The following is a 17,013-nucleotide window of genomic DNA, read 5'->3' as shown; positions in this document are numbered from 1 at the left end:
CGTTTTACTGGAGATGGAGAAATGTACAACTTCCAGGAGTGGGGCAGGCGGTCTTTATTCAAATATCCAGACTGCTCACTGCTGCATACCAACACGTACACGGTCATTTAAAAAAATAACACAGGATGACGCCTGGGTGGCTCAGTTGGTTAAGCGTCTGCCTTCAGCTCAGGTCATGATCATGGGGTCCTGGGATTAAGCCCCGCACTGGGCTCCTTGCTCAGTGAGAAGTCTGCTTCTCCCTCTCCCACTGCCCCTCCCAACCCCCCGTTCGTGTTCATGTCCACGCGCGCACTCTCTACCTCCCTGTCTCAAATAAATAAATAAAATCTTAGAGAGAAAGAGAGACTTCATGTAGTAGAAAAGAATGGAGATGTTAGCTAGTTTGTGATGATGGGCCATTGAGTCAAAAACCTGGCAAAAAGCAGGAGGCATGGAGGCCAGCAGGTGAGCACACCTGACCCCCATGTGCAACCACAGGGTTAGGATGGCGGGGTGCGGCACCTGGGCCAGGAGCTGGTGGGGTGCAGAGGGCCCCACAGTGCTCGGGCTGTCAGAACACTTACTGCTTTCCTTCTGTGGCTGGCTTCAGAACATACTTGTCAAAATACATCCTCACCAGGCGCTCCCGCTCTTCCAGCTGGGGCAGGTCGAAGCGGACCATCTCATCAATGCGGTCGTTGACGGCCCAGTCAAACTGCTCGGGTTGGTTGCTGGCCAGGACCAGCATGAACCTGAAGCCAGCAGACAGCAGGGGCTAAGGGGCTGCCCAACCCGGCGCTTGCCCCCAGGGCAGGGACCCTCTTAAATACACACAGGACAATTTTCTAGGAGAATCTATTTGGCAACCTTTTAACCTGAAAAACTCAGGAAGGCTCAGCATTCCCCTCTGCCACCCAACCCTCCCTCGAACACTTCCCTGCTGACCAATGGCCCAGCCTGATGGGGTGGCCGTTTAAGCTTTGCTGTGTGGAGAAACAGGGACCCCACAGTCTGAGACAGACCTCTGCCCCTCCCTAACCTGAGTTGTAGGGTCTGAGCTTCAGCCAGTTGAGCAGAAGAGCCAACTCAGCAGGAACCTGGCCCAGACTCCCAGGGGGTCCGAGTAGGGGCAGGGGGTCTCTGCTGGCAGTGGCCATGGCAGCCAAGCGGGATACATATGACTTGGTGGCCACACAGCTGACTGGCAGGGCTAGGTGCCCCCTGGGGCATGTAAAGCACCAGTGGGCACAGGGCTGGAGGCCCCCAACAATGCAGGAGAGCAAGATTAGGGGATTCGGAAGGAGCGAGCCCCTTCCCAGAGCAACCTATGCCACAGGGCACCTGGCCGTAGGGTGACCCCCCGAGACAGCCTATCACTGGAGGGCAGCCAGAGATGCCAAGTGCAGTGACCTGTGGGCAAAGACTTGCACCTGGCTCTCCAGAGACTCCCCAGCACATCTTCTCAGAGGTCTCCACAAAGACCCCCCTGTGCCCCGACCAGCCCTTCCCATCGCCCAGGCAAGTGTGCCAGTCCTGTTCCAGCCCTGCCCCACAGCAGCCGTGTGAGCTCAAGGGGAGCCTCAGTTTCCCTCCGTGAAGGGGCTTCGCACCGGCAGGGGCCCTCACTTGCTGCTGTGCTGTCCCGTCCGGTGCAGGAATGCATTCAGGGTGGCCCTGAGGTCCTCGCTGATCTTCTCCTGCAGAGAAAGTGCTGGAATCAGCGGGGAGGCAGCCACGGGGAAGTTAGACAAAGGCCTACTCCGTCCCTGTGGGAGCCCCACAGAACAGGGTCTCCATGAAACTTAACTTCAGAGAAGCCTCTAAAGACACCACAGGATCAACTCCCACTGTGCAGACCAAATTTATCAAGCAGTGCGGCTGGGAGCAGGGCTGGGTCAGACCGCACCGTGAGCGACCTGCAACCCTCCCTCCCCATAAAGCATAACGCACTCATCGGATACCACTCCTGACCGCGCACCTGCGGCCAGCCGGGCCCAGCAGGCCGAACAGAAGCTCCCAGAATACTCACAGTTGCTCGCTTCCTGAGGAAGGCGTCCGCTTCATCCACAAAGAGAAGGAGGCTGTGAAGGGGAAAGGACGAATGGGAAGGGGGTGAGGGCTGCCCCGCTGCACGCTAAGGTGCTGAGCACGCTAAAACTGAACTCCGTCTCAGGAACCCGAAGCACCCTAACCTCAGTAGTGGCCGGGGACCCCAGACCTGACGGGCAAGCCCGGTGCCAGTGCTGCGGGGGAGCAACTGGTTTGCGTCAAACATCCTAATATGGCCCTAAATTAAACATCGGGGCTCGGGGCGCCTGGGTGGCACAGCGGTTAAGCGTCTGCCTTCGGCTCAGGGCATGATCCCAGCGTTGTGGGATCGAACCCCACATCAGGCTTCTCTATGAGCCTGCTTCTTCCTCTCCCACTCCCCCTGCTTGTGTTCCCTCTCTCGCTGGCTGTCTCTATCTCTGTCAAATAAATAAATAAAATCTTAAAAAAAAATAAAAAATAAATAAATAAACATCGGGGCTGGCAGCCTCTCATCTTCAATGTGTCAGAAGTCAGAAGCACCAAAAGTTTCCCGTGACGAGCACAAGCCACCAGGAATCTATTCTAGGGGTGCATTTTCCCCCCGGACTGCCGCCCCCGGAGTATTCCAGCCTTGTGCACCACCACGGAGACAGGCTGCAGGGAAAGCCCCCCCCCCAAATGCTGGTGCCCTGATGGCCGCTAGGAACCCAGGCCATGCAAGCGCATGCACGCGGGGGGCCATCCCAGGAGGGGCCCGGCTCACCCTCGCCGGCTGGTACTGGCCCAGTCGAAGACCTTGTGCATGGCAGTCACGCCGTCCCGCCCCATGGGGGCCACATCCCCGCCTGTCATGATGGCATAGTCCATGCCTGAGTGCAGCGCGAGTTTCTAGGCGAGAAAGGGGTGTGTGGGGGGGAGGGGGGCGAAGCCTGTTCACTCTCCTCCCCTTCAAAGCCCACATGCACTGAGCTTGGCTCCCACCACCAAGTACTGCTAGGGATGCCCCTTGCCTGGAAAGCTGAACCCCCTAAGTAGCCCATCCCTAAGAGCCACAGCTGCAGCCATTGCCCAGGGCACCCCACCCACCTGTGTGGCCGTGTGCCCTCACCTTGGCAAACAGGGTCTTGCCAGTCCCAGGAGGCCCGTACATCAGAATGTTCCTGTACAGGCTGCGGTTCTTCTTGGTGTTCCTTGTTGCTATGGCAATGTCCCGCACCCGCGCTTCCAGGCTGGGCTGCCAGGGGACATGGCAGGTTGGGGGGATACTCTGCTGCCAGTCTGCCCCTCCTGAGCACCTGGACCAGCCGCAAGAGGCAGCTTATCCTAGGCATTCTACTTTAGAAATGAAGAGCAGCCCCGTCCTGTAGAAAAGCTCCATGGGCAGAAGAGCACCTCCCACCCCAAAGCCTATGACAGCCCCCGGATGGGAAGACCACTTACACTGAGGACGACGCCCTCCAGTGCGTCCTGAGGCTTACTGACGAGCCGCCTGCTGACCTATGGGGGGGACGACACAACACGGGGACAGTCAAGCTTTGCAGCACAGCCCCCGACACAGGCACATGGGAACAGACCTGCTGTGGCACACGGCAGGCCACACGCGACTGGGCCCCTTCCCGCTCTAGAAGCTGGCACAGAAGGCTGTCTATGGCACTAGGCGAGGCGACTCAGCGAGCGAGCGCGCAGCATGGAACCCAACGTGGGGCTTGATCCCACGACACGGAGATCATGACCCGAGGTGAAATCAAGAGCCCAACGCTTCACCGACCGAGCCACCCAAGAGCCCCTTCAGATTCTTTGCTGATCTGTGGGGCGTCTGGGCGCTCAATTCAGCATCTGCCTTTGGCTCGCGTCGTGATCCCAGGGTCCTGGGATTGAGCCCCGTGTTGGGATCCCTGCGCAGCGGGGAGTCTGCTTCTCCCTCTGCTCCTACACCGCCCCCGCCCCAGCTCACACTCTCTCTCCCTCAAATAAACAAAATCTTAAAAAAAAAAAAAAAATAACCTTCTTTACTGATCTTTATTTTTTCAGTTACCCACAGTGATCACTATGGAGATCCAGCCACAGCCCGTGGGAGGACATGTAACAGAGTGACACCAAGCCAGGAAGGAGCTCACACTGGGCTACTTCCAGCAACTTCTCTCACAGGACGATGGCATGCAGGAGCCCCAGATTTTGTAAACAACCCAAAATCTACCCAGGGGAACAGTCATCTCAGCAGATCCACGGAGGTGACCTGGGTGGACTAGGGTGAGAGTCTCCCCAGTGCTGATGTGGACAGGCTCCCAGAGCAGCACCACGGAGGAAAGAGCCACAATCAAATCCAACGTGCCAGAGGAACAGACAGTATTTGGGTAAAGAGGGACGATGACGACACACGTTCACAACTCGGCTGAAATCCCAGCAAACACTGGGCAGGACACGGCACTCCAGTGAGGACTAAGCCCACAATTACCTGCACGGGGTGCCTCAGAGCCTCCAGCACCGTGATACGGGACGTCTCCCTCACCAGGGACGGCTTCCCCAGCCGGGCCTCAATGTACCGTCCAGCAACAGATGTGGCGTTCTTGGCAGAATAGACTCCGACGGCCAGCAGCGTCAGCCCGGCCACCTAGAGTGGGGCAGCGGGAGGTAGGTGGGGCCCAGCCAATCCTGTGCCATGCTGGTCCGCAGCCGGCACGGCGCTCTCACCCCATGCCATCCCACCCCATCCCATGCGAGGTGATGGCAAAGGGTCACAGGAGCATCCTGGCTGGCGCTCAATTTCGCACGACCGCAGCTATTTCCAGACAGGCAAGATATCAACAAGCTCATCATAACCACCCTTTCTCAGAAAGCTACTGGAGGGTGCACTCCAGTAGGACTAGGGAAGCTTCCAGGCGACAGGAACACCAGCTGTGAAGAGACAGAGAGGCCCTGAGACTCACGGGAGACAGACCGAACGCTGTGGCGGGAGCACAGTCACGGGGCACGTGACCAAGAGCTACAAGAGGTTACTGGAAAGTATGCCAACACCTGGAAACGAAACTGAAACGTCTTCTCTACAAGACAAACAGCCTGGCTGGGGGAGGTGGGGCCAGGCCAGCCCCAAGGCAGCCAGCAACTCCTGAATCGAGCAACCTCAGACGTCGCCCAGCGCTCTCCAGCAACCACCCTTCCGTCTGTCTACCCACCTTGCGGGGACTGACTGCCAGCTCACAGCACTGCCCAGGGCAGGTGGGGACTGTAGACTAAAGATGGACATTAGAGATTCAACAGCAAACACAGATGTTTAGAACAGCTGGAAAGATCTGGAAAGATCGTGAGTGCACGGGGCGCTCAAACCACAGGAGCAGTCAGAATGCCCTTAATTCACCGTAAAACACTCTGGGGGGGGGGGATGCCTGGGTGGCTCAGTCGGTGGGGCATCCGACTCTCTCGGCTCGGGTCGTGATCTTGTAGTTGTGGGACTGAGCCCCAAGTCAGGCTCTGAGCTCCGTGCAAGTCTGATCCAGATTCTCTCAACCTCTGCCCCTCCCCTCTGCTTGCACTCCATCTTCCTCTAAATTAAATAAACGAAATCTTAAATAAATAAAATAAACAATACAACACTCCAGGAAGAATGACCAGTGAAATGGGCCTGCCGAAGGCAGAGGTTGACAGAGGCGCGGTCACTAGAAAGTTCTCATAGAAAAGGTAAGACAAGTTCCCTTCAGAGACAGTGTGGCCAAGTCCAAAGTAGACAAAGGGTGTCAGGACCCCAGGACACAGAGGCCTAGTTGCCCCAAGGTCAAGTCCACCCAGGGCTCCTCTCACTGTCCCCTGTGCCTCAGCCAGCTTTTCTTCTCTGCTCCCCCGTCCCTCTCCGGGACCCTCCGTGCCTGCTCAGTAACAGGATGCCGCTCCAGCACGTCCAGCAGGACGCTGGGGGAGGGGGGGTGGCCGTGGGCCTTCAGGAGCCCCGACACAGGCAGATGCCCACATCCGCCTCCCAGAAAGGCCAACCCACCTCTCCGATCAGAAGGGGGGGGCGGTGCCTGGATGGCTCAGTCGGAAGAGCATGCGACTCTTGATCTCAGGGTCATGAGTTCAAGCTGCACACTGGGTGTCGAGATGACTTAAAAATAAAATCTTGGGCACCTGGTAGCTCAGCTAGTGAAGCGTCTGCCTTCAGCTCAGGTCGTGATCCCAGGGTCCTGGGATTGAGCCCCGTATCAGGCTCCCTGATCAGCAGGGAGCCTGCTTCTCCCTCTACCCCGTCCCTCTCTCTCTCTCGAATAAACAAATAATTACGAATAAATAAATGTTAAAAAAAAAAAAAGGAATGGAGAGGGAGCAGCATGGCGGCTTGAGGGGAAGTCAAGTCACACAGCTCCTTCCTCAGAACATCTCACTGCCTCGCTGGGTCTCTCCTCAAACCGGCCCCAAGGGCCTCTGACCACCCACCAGCAAGGTCGCACAGCCCTGTATGAGCCGGGGTCATGCGGAAGACGTCAGACGTGCTAGAGGGTGGTGAGAAGCCACTGCGGCTTTACCAAAACTCCGGCACCAGGACCTTGGTTCTTCTTGGAGGGTAGTTCCCTGCAACACTCGCCACCCAATGGCTGAGTTCACACATAAGCTGGTAAGCAAGCTCCCAAGACTGGAACTTCTTTCTCTGCGACTTCCAACGGTGAGCCTGAACACTCCCCATGGAGGCCGCTGCAGGACTGAGCACAGCAGCTCGGAGGTGTCCGGGCCTCGTGTGCAGGCCACGCCGCCACTTACAAAAGCTAAACTTCACTCCGGGAATAAATGCATTCCACGGTTAAACAGAAGCCGGGTGGCGGGGCTCCCGCGTGGCCCTGTCAGTTAACCACCTGCCTCTCGCTCAGGTCACGGTCCCGCTCAGGTCGTGATCCTGGGCTCTCTGCTCAACAGGGGACCTGCTTCTCCCTCTGCCTGCCTCTCCCCTCCCCCACCTCGTGCTCCCTCCCTCTCTCTAATAAATAAGTCAAATCTTAAAAAAAAAAGAAAAAAAAAGCAGCCTCACCAGCAGCAGGTTTCCTCAACTGGCGCCCTCTCTCTCCCTAGACAGTCCAATCCCTGCTTCCCTTGAGGCACAGCCTGACCTCCCCTGCTGCCCCTGTCTCGTGAATGAAGCTAGAACTACGCCCAAAGCAGGGCACTTGCAGAAAGGGCTTCGGAAGCCAGGAGGCCAGGAATGCGCGTGCACGGGATGCTCACGGTCAGCGTGGTTGTCTCACCCTTGTTAGGGTGTCAGTACCACGTGAGCAGGTGCCAGGTCCCACTGTGCAGCCTAGAGCAGTGCCTGGCACACTGCTGACATCAGGAAGTACTTGCAGAGCTGATGGGCTTTTTGGGCTCTGGCTAACGCCCTCCCCTCTGCCCCGAGTGCTGAGCAGCCGCACGGCACAGGGCACAGACCACAGGGCCTTAGAATGTGTGCCTGGAGTCCTACAGCCTTGTTGGCTGCCGTTCCCGTCCCGCTAGAGGGTGGGAACCCTCACAGGGGTGTGGTTTAAAGGGTTCACGGCCACATCTCCAAGGCGCCCCTAGAGTTTTAGTTGGGCCCCACCCCTGAAGCTGCCAGGCAGATTTCCAGTTACACTTTCTAAAGGGCGCATTTCTAAGGAAGAGGTAAACTGAGGCTCTAGCACCTCTTCCCACATCCTCCAGCCCAAAGGTTAAAACCCTACTGCCAGTGCCCACACCCAGGGGCTGCACCCCATCTGTCTTCACAGGAGGGGCGTGGGAGGCAAGAGCAGCAGCAAGGCTTACATCTGGGACACAATCACGTGTGCTTGGTACACTTCCCACCGCGGAGTGCCAGGCACCTTTCACCGCTGGAGGGGGGCAGGAACGCGACCCAGCAGAGACCCTGACACAAGCCACAAGCGGGAAGATGCGTCAGGGGTGTTTACCGTGGCTGTCACTTTGTCCCAGTCTGTCACGAAGGCACGGAATCCTTCACCAAACAGGGTGCCAGCTGTCCTGTAGAGGAAGAAGCGATGTGACTAGGGGAGAATGGATCTAGGCCCTTGACTGGAGAAAGGGCAAGGGCTCTGAAGGTCAGCCCTGAAGGTCAGCCCACGGGAGGACCTGCTGAGAGGCCGCCTCCTGCCAATGTACCAACCGAGGGCCTCCTGGCACAGGTGAAGGGCCGGAAGACACTGGCCACAGGGCTCTGCCAGGGGCCCACTGGAGACTGGGCCTCACCTGATGGACTCCAGGATAGTCTGGCGGTGCTCGGCAGCCTTCAAGCGGATCTGCTCACGAATGATGTCCGCGTTCTCGCGCTCAGCCTTGGCTCGGGCACGGGCCTCTGCCTCCACCCGCAGCATCTCGTTCTTGTGCCGCAATTCCATCTCCCGTTCCACGGTGGCTGCCCAGGGAAACGGCAGGAAGTGGGTGTACAGCCCATGGTCCCCTAATCCTTCCAGTGAGGCCCAGGCAACCCTCCTCCCAGGAGGGAGGCAACGTGTGTCAGACCCTGGGGGAATGCCCGGCCTGCCTAGGCTTCTGCTACAAAGTCCCAACCAAAGAATGCAGAGCCCCTACTGAGAGTCTTGGAAATGTTGCTTGGGGATTAAAGTGCCTGAAGCAGCGTGTATCCGTGCCTACGGCCTGCTTTCCCCAGGACCCTTTCTCGCGCCTAGGGCGGCTCCAAGGACACAGCCCCCAAAAGCCCAACTCTACCTCGCCGCATGGCCTCCTGCTTCTGCACCGACTCCTCCTGCTTCCGTAAATTCTCCTCATTGAGAAGTTGCTGAGAAGAAGCCACAGGGGAAAGGGAAAAGCTTTCAAAATCAGGAAACTGATCTGGGTGCCTGGGGGGCGCAGGCGGTTGAACATCCAACTCTTGGTTTCGGCTCAGGTCATGATCTCAGGGTCGAGGGATGGAGCCCCGCGTCAGGCTCCGCACACAGCAGGGAGACTGCCTGAGTCTCTCTCCTCCTCCCTCTGCCTCCCACCACTGTTCAGGCACACGCACTCTCTCGTTAAAATAAGGAAAACCTTAAAAAAAATATTAGGAAACGATCAACAATCAAAGAGATGAGCCGCTCCAGCCTGTGGGGAAGCTTCTGCTGCCCCGGGGGCTCCACACCTCTCTGGGAATGACGCCCTGGGGCCGACACACTCCACAGCCCTCCGCAGGCAGGTCTGAAACCCACCTAGGACATATGCACACATGCATGGGGGGGCAAGGTCGGTGCAGGAGCTCCCGCCTCCAGCACAGCTCTGCCACAGGGCAGACCTCTGGGCACCCCGAGTCCAGATTCACAGCTGTCCTCAAAACACTGTCTTTCCCCTGTTAAATTTACTTTTAAAAATGTTTTTAATTTAAATTCTAGTTAGCATACACTGGAATACTGGCCTCAGCCACAGAATTCAGTGGTTCATCACTTACATACAACACCAGTGCTCATCTTAAGTGCCTCCTCGATACTCATCGCCCATTAGCCCCCCCACCTCCCTCCAGGGACCCGCAGTTTGTTCCCTATCATTAAGAGTCTCTTATGGTTTGTTTCCTTCTCTCTTGCTTTTCACCCTTTCCCTACGTTCATCTGTTTTGTTTCTTAGATTCCACACACGAATGAAATCATGTTGTCTTTCTCTCACAGACTTATTTCGCTTAGCATAATACTCTAGCTCCATCCACATCGTAGAAAATGGTAAGATTTCATTCTTTTTGACGGCTGAGTCTCTTTGTAATTTCAAAAGAGGTACAAGCATTTGGAAACCACCCTTACCACGACCTTGTCACAGCAAGGTTCCCAGGTTCTCACCCAGAAGAACCCTTACCATAGCTAGAGCCTGGAGGCCCGTGTGTGTGCGTCCCTGGGACCCAGCACCTACTGCTGGTAAAACCACCTTGAATTCTGGCCCACCAGCTGCCCCAGAAGATGCCCATGCTCTCGGGGAGGACAGAAGCAGCACCCCTCATGCAAATGTGCTGAGCTCACCTGCTGCTTCAGCTGGTCCTCATAGCGCTGCCGGGCCAGCTTGTCTTGGTACTGGGCCCTCTATGGAGGAAAAGGGCAGGGTGAATATGGCTCACCTCAGTTGTTCCTGAAACCAACATCTGAATCCAGGCTCTACAGGGTGCTAGGCCCTCAGATAAGCCACCCACCTCTACCTGCTGTGAATGATTACACATGCTTGAGACACGTGTGCTCCCCATCACGCTCAGCCCTGAGGGATCCATGGGCTTTTGATGTTTGCACAAGGTCATCCTAGAGCCTCCCAGACTGAATTTTGGGACCATGGTATGCCCCAGCAGCACTCCACCCTGGTCACCCCGTGCCTGTGTAGCCATGCGGTCCTTACGGCCTGGTGCTGCCGCGTCTCCTCATTCAGAGTCTTCCTCCTTTCTTCTGCCTGCACGCGGATCTGCTCGTTTTTCAGCTGCTCCACAGCGGCCTCGTACTCCTACAGAATATACCAGTGGCTACAAGCCCAGAGCTGGTGGGGCCTCCCTCTCAGGACTCTGAGCTCCGGGCTCACACTGCCTCAACAACCCTCTCCCCTGTGGGCTCCAAAGGGGCTGGACAGGAGCAGGAGGGGCATCCAGAAAACACAGCCTGGACCAGCACCCCACGTGCCCGTCAGCTCCCAGCTGTATGGGCACCAAGGCCCAGGATGACCCAGACCCACAGGTAGTGAAACGCCAGGAAAACAGATAGGGCTCGGCTCCAAAGGAGCAAGACGGTCTCCTGGGAAGTCTGTCACTCCCTTCCCCAACATTGTTGCCGTGATGGCTTATGTCACATGCTCACTTTTGGACTACACTTTACAACAGCCAACGACGGAGAGCAGAGCCTGTGCCTTCTCTATGCTTGCTACGTGCTCAGCGTAAATGTCCTGCCAGATGCAGAGAAACCAGGTAAGAATCTCCTCTGGGGAAACCAGATGGTCCTCACCTACACCAGCCCTTCCACGTGGTTCTACTGCAAGAACTCAGGCCACAAACCCAGCTTGTCTTTGACCTCTTCCTGTTTCCCTTTTAACCACAAACAAGAAGGCAATTCCAAGAAAGGAGATGTTTGAGGAACCCGCCCTCTGCCCACCGCCCACGTGCACTTTCTCCTTCCAGGTACCCCCCCCACAGGGATGAAGCCTACCTCTGCCAGCACCACCCCCACTACTCACTTTGAGCTTAGACTGTTGCTCCAGCTGCAGCGTCTGCTCCTGCATTTGTGCAAGACTCAGTGCCTCCTTGGCATGTCCTGTGCGGAGACAGAGACATGGGTGTTAGGACACTCGGGCACCAGGCAAGCATTCCTGTGTGCCAGGGGGCCTTCAGGGAGACCACAACTCACCTCGACCGCAAAACACACGTGCCCACCCCCATTCCCGGACCAGATCTTGCTTGGTGACCCCTCCCTCCAAGCCCACTGCTCCCTTCTCATCACCTACATCCGCTCCAGCCCCAACAGAGAGCCCCACATACAAGATCTTACTGCCCCAGCAGCTCTCATGTCCCAGAGAGCTGTCAGAAAGGCTGCTCGATGCTAGCTGGGAGGAAGAGGCTCAACATGGCAGGCGCGTCCCGATTAAACAAAAAGCAACCTGTGGCTAGAGTACCTCTGTGGTAGGTACGTTTCTCTTAAGTCTCCAATACCTATTATTATTAACCTGCTATCACACACATCCAGGTAGTACAATGAACAGGAAGTAAACAATTAAGTTAGAGATAAGCCAATGCACACAGATTGATAGCTCTTCACAGACCTCGTGTTACAAACACACACATTATAAATGTCTTCTGTATTTTTTTTTAAGATACTATTTATTTGTCAGAGAGAGAGCAAGCGAGCATGTGCGCACGAGCAGGGGGAGCAGCAGGCAGAGGGAGGAGCAGACTCCCCACTGAGCAGGGAGCCGATGCCGGGGCTGGTCCTGAGGTCATGACCTGAGCTGAAGCCAGATGCTTAACCTGCTGAGCCACCCAGGTGCCCTTCTGTGTGTATTTTATTCGTAGCCAGTAATACTTGGGCGTTCTAGAAAAAAACTAACTTCTGGTGCTCTCCTAGCCAAACGGCCGTGCATCCAACTTCTCCAATATTTCGGTGATGACACAGCTCTCCCATACATCAGATTTTACCATAAAACATGTTCTAATACATAACCGCATGGAAAGAAAGTAGGGGATCCCTGCGACCCCAGCTCCCTGATGAAACAATATACCTAGTTTTCTCCGTGTGTACACATCCATCCTTCCACCCCAGCCCCATGATCTTACTTTTTGAAGCCTCTGAAGTTAAGCTGCAGACCCCAGTATCCATCACCCCCGAACTGCAGCAAGCACATCATTACGAGAGCATGACTTCTGTGTGCAGATCTGCAAGCACCCCCACGTGTGGGGATGGGTGTGGTGGAAGCTGCGGCGTCTGGATGGTCCGCTAGGGCAGGCGGTGTGGCGAGAACATAGTGCCTAAGCCTGGGAGGACCTCCAGAGCCAGTCAGGATCGGGTGACACAGCTTCCCACACCTCACTGCAAGGCTCTCCCCTGGGTTTCTGGTGATCGGAGCCACAGGAGCCCTGAGGACCCGCCCCTGAGGAGAGGTGGCAAAAGGCACCAGGGTCTCACATCCTGCACTGTAAATTTGGGAAGCCACAGAGCCAAGGCTTGAAGAGACCACAGGAGCCCCTTCAACATAAATGAAATCTGACCGGGCGGGAGTGAGAGGACAACAGGGCTCATCCCGGTGCAGCTGACAGGGACGGGGTGCCTCAGGCCAACGACACTGAGACCAGGTCCCAGCAGCCCTTTTGTTACTGTTGTTTTTGTTTTATTTATTTATTTATTTATTTACTTACTTACTTACTTACTTACCAGAGAGAGACGGACAGACAGCGCAAGCATGTACGCACAAACAGGGGGAGCACCAGGCAGTGGGAGAAGCAGATTCCCCACTGAGCAGGGAGCCCGATGCGGGGCTCGATCCCAGGACCCTGAGATCATGACCCGAGCCGAAAGAAGACGCTCAACCGACTGAGCCACCCAGGCGCCCCAGCTGCCCTTTTTATTCACAGCATGACCTTTGGTCAGCCAAGTTAACTTCACCAGAAACCGGGGCAATTAGATATCCCTTAGCCACTGACTCTTGAAAGAGGGAAATGAGAGCAGGTAACCGCAGCACAGCACCTGGCGCCCACGTGCCCCATGAATCACGAGCTACAATTTCAACACTACCAATGATAATTTACTCCCTTGAAATCATCCTATAACAGGAGCTGTGCGTTCCAAAGGATTAATTCAGCACCTACTACATGCAAAGGGCTTTTACACACCCACCTGCATGGAGTGTACAGGCACCTGGACTGGAGCACTCAGAGAGCTCAAGGCCAATGTGCTCCTTTGGCCTCCAAGGAAGGCCTAGAGACCTAGGGGATGAAGGAGCATCAGGCTGGGCCCAAAGGACAGAACAGGAAGTCATACTACAAGGAACAGCTGAGGGCATCTTGGTTTACTTGGAGAGAGCAGTGAGGTCAAATGAACAGCCCAACCAGGCAGCCACTGCTGCCTATGAGCCCGGAGTACCAAGAAGACAGGTTCTGGAGATGAGAAGAGAGGCAACAGGCATCCTGGGAAGAAGGGCTTGGGGACAGGAAGATGTGATACGTACACCAAGGCAAAACCTCTCCCACTGGCCAGTAGTTAGGCCAGGAAAAATGACAGGAACAAAATGAAGTAGAGGGGCTCCTGGCTGGCTCAGTCGGAAAAGCATGCCACTCCTGATCTTGTGGTTGTGAGTTTGAGCCCCACGTTGGGCGTAAAGATTACTTAAAAAATAAAAAAATAATTTAAAAAAATTAAATGAAGTAGAGCCCACACTTAGAACAGAATCACTAGATGTAGGGTGACTGGGTGGCTCACTCAGTTGAGCGTCTGCCTTCAGCTCAGGTCATGATCGCAGGGTCCTGGGATCTAGCCCTGCACTGGGCTCCCTGCTCAGTGGGGAGCCTGCTTCTCCCTCTCCCTCTGCTGCTCCCCCTGCTTGTACTCTCTTGCTCTGTCAAATAAATAAGTAAATAAAATCTTTAAAGAAAAAAAGTCACTGGATATAGAGACTGATGGGGGACCAACCCTCCAGACAGTGGCCCCTGGGGACTCAGGTGGAGAACATTCTGGGGGAGGAGCCCTGGGGCAGCCGGTACCAGAGACGTGGGAACTAGTCAGAGGCATGATCTGAAGATGATGAAGAGAGGCCCCTTAGCTACCTCCCCTCAGGCACACTCACAACTATTCACAAAGGCCCCTGTAACCGCAAAGGTTTGGGGATAGTAGAATCCAGCTTCCAAAAGTGGGAAATTTCTGAAATTCTGTGTACTGAGTGGATGAAATGTCACAGGAGATGGGGCAGAAAGCTGCCCCCCCACACACCACTAAGCCTTTATCAAGAAATTGGGTCACATGTCAAAAGTCTGTCGTCACCTGAGGGGCCCTGATGCCCAGCCCAACCTGGGTTTGTCAACACAACCTGATAACCGAAATTACCTTGCAAACTCAATATACCTTCTCTGAGACGGATGGTGCTCCAGCCAGGCCTAAGGAAACAGGCCGTCCTAAGCCCAGGCCCAAATATACAAATGTTTTTAATGTCCCTCTGGGGATTTGGGAGCCAGGCATCCTTGCACCAAGATGTTCTTGTAGCCCCCTAGGGAAGGGGAGGGACTGAACTACAAAGTGCAAGGCCTCTCCCTTCTCAAATAGACTCGCCTTTATACCTGTTTATAACATGGCTTCTTTATACAACCACCTTTGAAAAAGGGCATCTCTCCTTAAGCAAAAATTTGAGAACTATTGTGTTCTTTCAATAGGTATTTATTCGATATCTTCTACATTCTGGATTCTCAAACTCTTAAACTACATCCTAGAACAAACCATTAAGCCAACAGGAGAAAAGAAAGTTCAGAGGAAAGGGCATACGGTTAGTGAAGGTCCAGCTGATGATGGTGCCTTGAGGGCCCTGAGTCAGGAAGCCTACCAGGAGGGGCCAGGACAGACTGACCTGCATTGCATTACAGATCCCTCCTATCTGAACTCTAATGCTTCCCAATAATAAGCACAAACCTGCTTTACTTCCCATAAAATCAGTGACCCTCTACTGTACCTCCCTTCTCAAGTGGAAAATTGCTACCACCACCACACGTGGACCGGATCTGGCCATGCTTTGGCCACGTGGAGGCAGCAAGAGGCGCAAGGAACTCCCCTACTCGACAGTAACTGAAGACCAGACTCCAGCCCTGACACCTGCTACCTGTGACCTCTGAAAGTTCCATCTGCACCAGATTCCTTACTGAAAGACAAATAACAGTTTGGAAGGCGCCAAGGGTCCTGCTATCCCCAACCTCCCCGCACACAAGGTGGCTTTGGCCAGCTTTATTCCCGTAGACCAGTCTCCTAACCTGGCAAGTGGGATTGCAGATAGCCACCGACCACTCAGACGACTAAGAAGCTAAATGCGCCCTAGCACCCGGCATGCCCGGGGGCTCGGTGGACTGGCCCTCCTTGGAGGAGTCCCGAGCTCCCTTGGCCCCCATCCCAGCCCGGGCCCCACCCTCGCCGCCGCACTCACGCGAATGCTCCAGCTCTCGCGCCGCCTTGGCTGCGCGCTCCAGGCCCGTGGGGTCAAAGTTGCTCCATTTGTCCTTGGGCCCCGGCCGGTCCCCCGCGCCCCGGTCCCCGCCGCCCTCGGCTCCAGGCTGAGCGGGCGGCAGGGAGAAGCGGCCCCGTTCCTTCGCCCTTGGGGCCCTTGATCCCGAAGAGCCACGACATGGCGCGCGACCGCCGCGCGCCGCAGCGCCGCCCCGGAGCCCGTAGCCGAGCTGAAGCGCGCGGAACGGAGCAGCTTCCACGCGCCGCGAGCCAGTCCGGAGGTCCTGCGCAGGCGCGACCACGCCCCTTCCTCCCAGGCGGCAGGAAGCGCAGGAGGGCCTCGTACCGTGAGACTTCGGATTGGCCGCGGGTACCGTGACGTCACCGGCGTCGTCGCCAGGACTGCCCAAACTGGCTCTGGGGGCGGGCCGTCGAAGGGAGCAGGCGAAGAGAGGCGGTGCGGGGACCGATCAGGGACAAAATCGACGGGCTGGGTGCATGTGTGCCTTGGTTTACGTCAGTGCCTGGTTATACGTCAGTTCCGTGTCCCGTTGCCGTGGGCTCCCGCAGAACCCCGACGAGGCGGAGACCGAGAAGTAGGTGCCGGGGGGCCGGGGCGGGGGTCCTTGGTACGCGAGGTCCCGGCGACAGGGCGCTGAGCCCCGTACGGAGGGAGCGGCCGCCGGAGGGAGAGCCCGCGGAAAGCGCCTGATCCGCGAGGGAAGATCAACCCAGGGCAGGCGCGCGGCGGGGCCTCGACTCCGCGCCCCCGACCCGCGGCCCGCGACCCGGCTGGGCACGGGGATGCCGGGGCCGCTGGAGGGTTGAGGCTGCGCTCAGTGGATCTGGATGCTCGCGCTTAATAAGATGGTGGAAGGTTAGGAAGGCGGTCCCTGCCAGTGTCCTGCGGCCGTCATTAGGTTAAAGAGCCGGCCGGAGAACACGCTCTCCCCGGCCTTCTTGTATGTATCGCAGCAAACCACAGTGGTCAGTGCTTGTACGATCCTTCGTATCGCTCAAACGTGGCTCACAACCGGAGGGAGACGGATCTCAACCCCAGAAGTGTGGAAATGCAGAGCAGCCCCCCCACCAAGTCCCACAAGAGGGCGCCCTTGCTGGAGGAGGGGTCTTGTCTTCTGGGGCACCTCCAAAGGCCACGTGCCTGCTTCCGGGACAAAGTGGCAGGCTGACCCCGCCTGCGGCAGAGGGCGAAAAGGATGGGCAGAGCCAGCGTTGCTCTAGAGCCCACAGTGCCCAAAGCTAGCAAAGTTCGCTTCTGGGGCCAACATCCAAATTGCCCCTTTAGTCTTTCCTTAATGGAATTGGTTGAGTTCCCGGAATTACATGGAGTTGCCCCCCACTAGACAGAAAACGATTTTAAAATTGTTTCAAACTGAATAAAAACGGGGGGGGG

At 56.4% G+C, this 17,013-nt stretch overlaps 1 protein-coding gene across 2 annotated transcripts in view; it reads right to left on the bottom strand.

The window, feature by feature from the left end:
• The window catches only part of LOC103682047 (ATPase family AAA domain containing 3A), a 29,143-nt gene that overhangs the window by 11,377 nt on the left and 753 nt on the right, over positions 1 to 17,013 (bottom strand). The window contains exons 1-14 of one of the 2 annotated variants that reach the window (XM_008711625.2): positions 15,580 to 15,717; positions 11,146 to 11,222; positions 10,324 to 10,425; positions 9,960 to 10,019; positions 8,692 to 8,761; positions 8,212 to 8,377; positions 7,917 to 7,986; positions 4,469 to 4,624; positions 3,454 to 3,510; positions 3,122 to 3,247; positions 2,777 to 2,901; positions 2,012 to 2,063; positions 1,609 to 1,679; positions 567 to 734 (exon numbers count right to left, since the gene is read on the bottom strand). In XM_008711625.2, the coding sequence (XP_008709847.2) occupies positions 567 to 734; positions 1,609 to 1,679; positions 2,012 to 2,063; positions 2,777 to 2,901; positions 3,122 to 3,247; positions 3,454 to 3,510; positions 4,469 to 4,624; positions 7,917 to 7,986; positions 8,212 to 8,377; positions 8,692 to 8,761; positions 9,960 to 10,019; positions 10,324 to 10,425; positions 11,146 to 11,190 (1,268 nt within the window). In that variant the 5' untranslated portion in view covers positions 11,191 to 11,222; positions 15,580 to 15,717. Of the gene's footprint in view, positions 1 to 566; positions 735 to 1,608; positions 1,680 to 2,011; positions 2,064 to 2,776; positions 2,902 to 3,121; positions 3,248 to 3,453; positions 3,511 to 4,468; positions 4,625 to 7,916; positions 7,987 to 8,211; positions 8,378 to 8,691; positions 8,762 to 9,959; positions 10,020 to 10,323; positions 10,426 to 11,145; positions 11,223 to 15,579; positions 15,718 to 17,013 lie in introns of those variants that run through there. The other variant, XM_040645630.1, reaches the window with a different exon arrangement.

The sequence above is a fragment of the Ursus maritimus genome, unplaced genomic scaffold (genome assembly GCF_017311325.1).
Source record: "Ursus maritimus isolate PB19 unplaced genomic scaffold, ASM1731132v1 scaffold_32, whole genome shotgun sequence".
In the NCBI taxonomy this organism is placed as follows: domain Eukaryota; kingdom Metazoa; phylum Chordata; class Mammalia; order Carnivora; family Ursidae; genus Ursus; species Ursus maritimus.
Note: the sequence above shows the minus strand (reverse complement) of the source record. Positions and strands in the feature narration are given on the sequence as shown.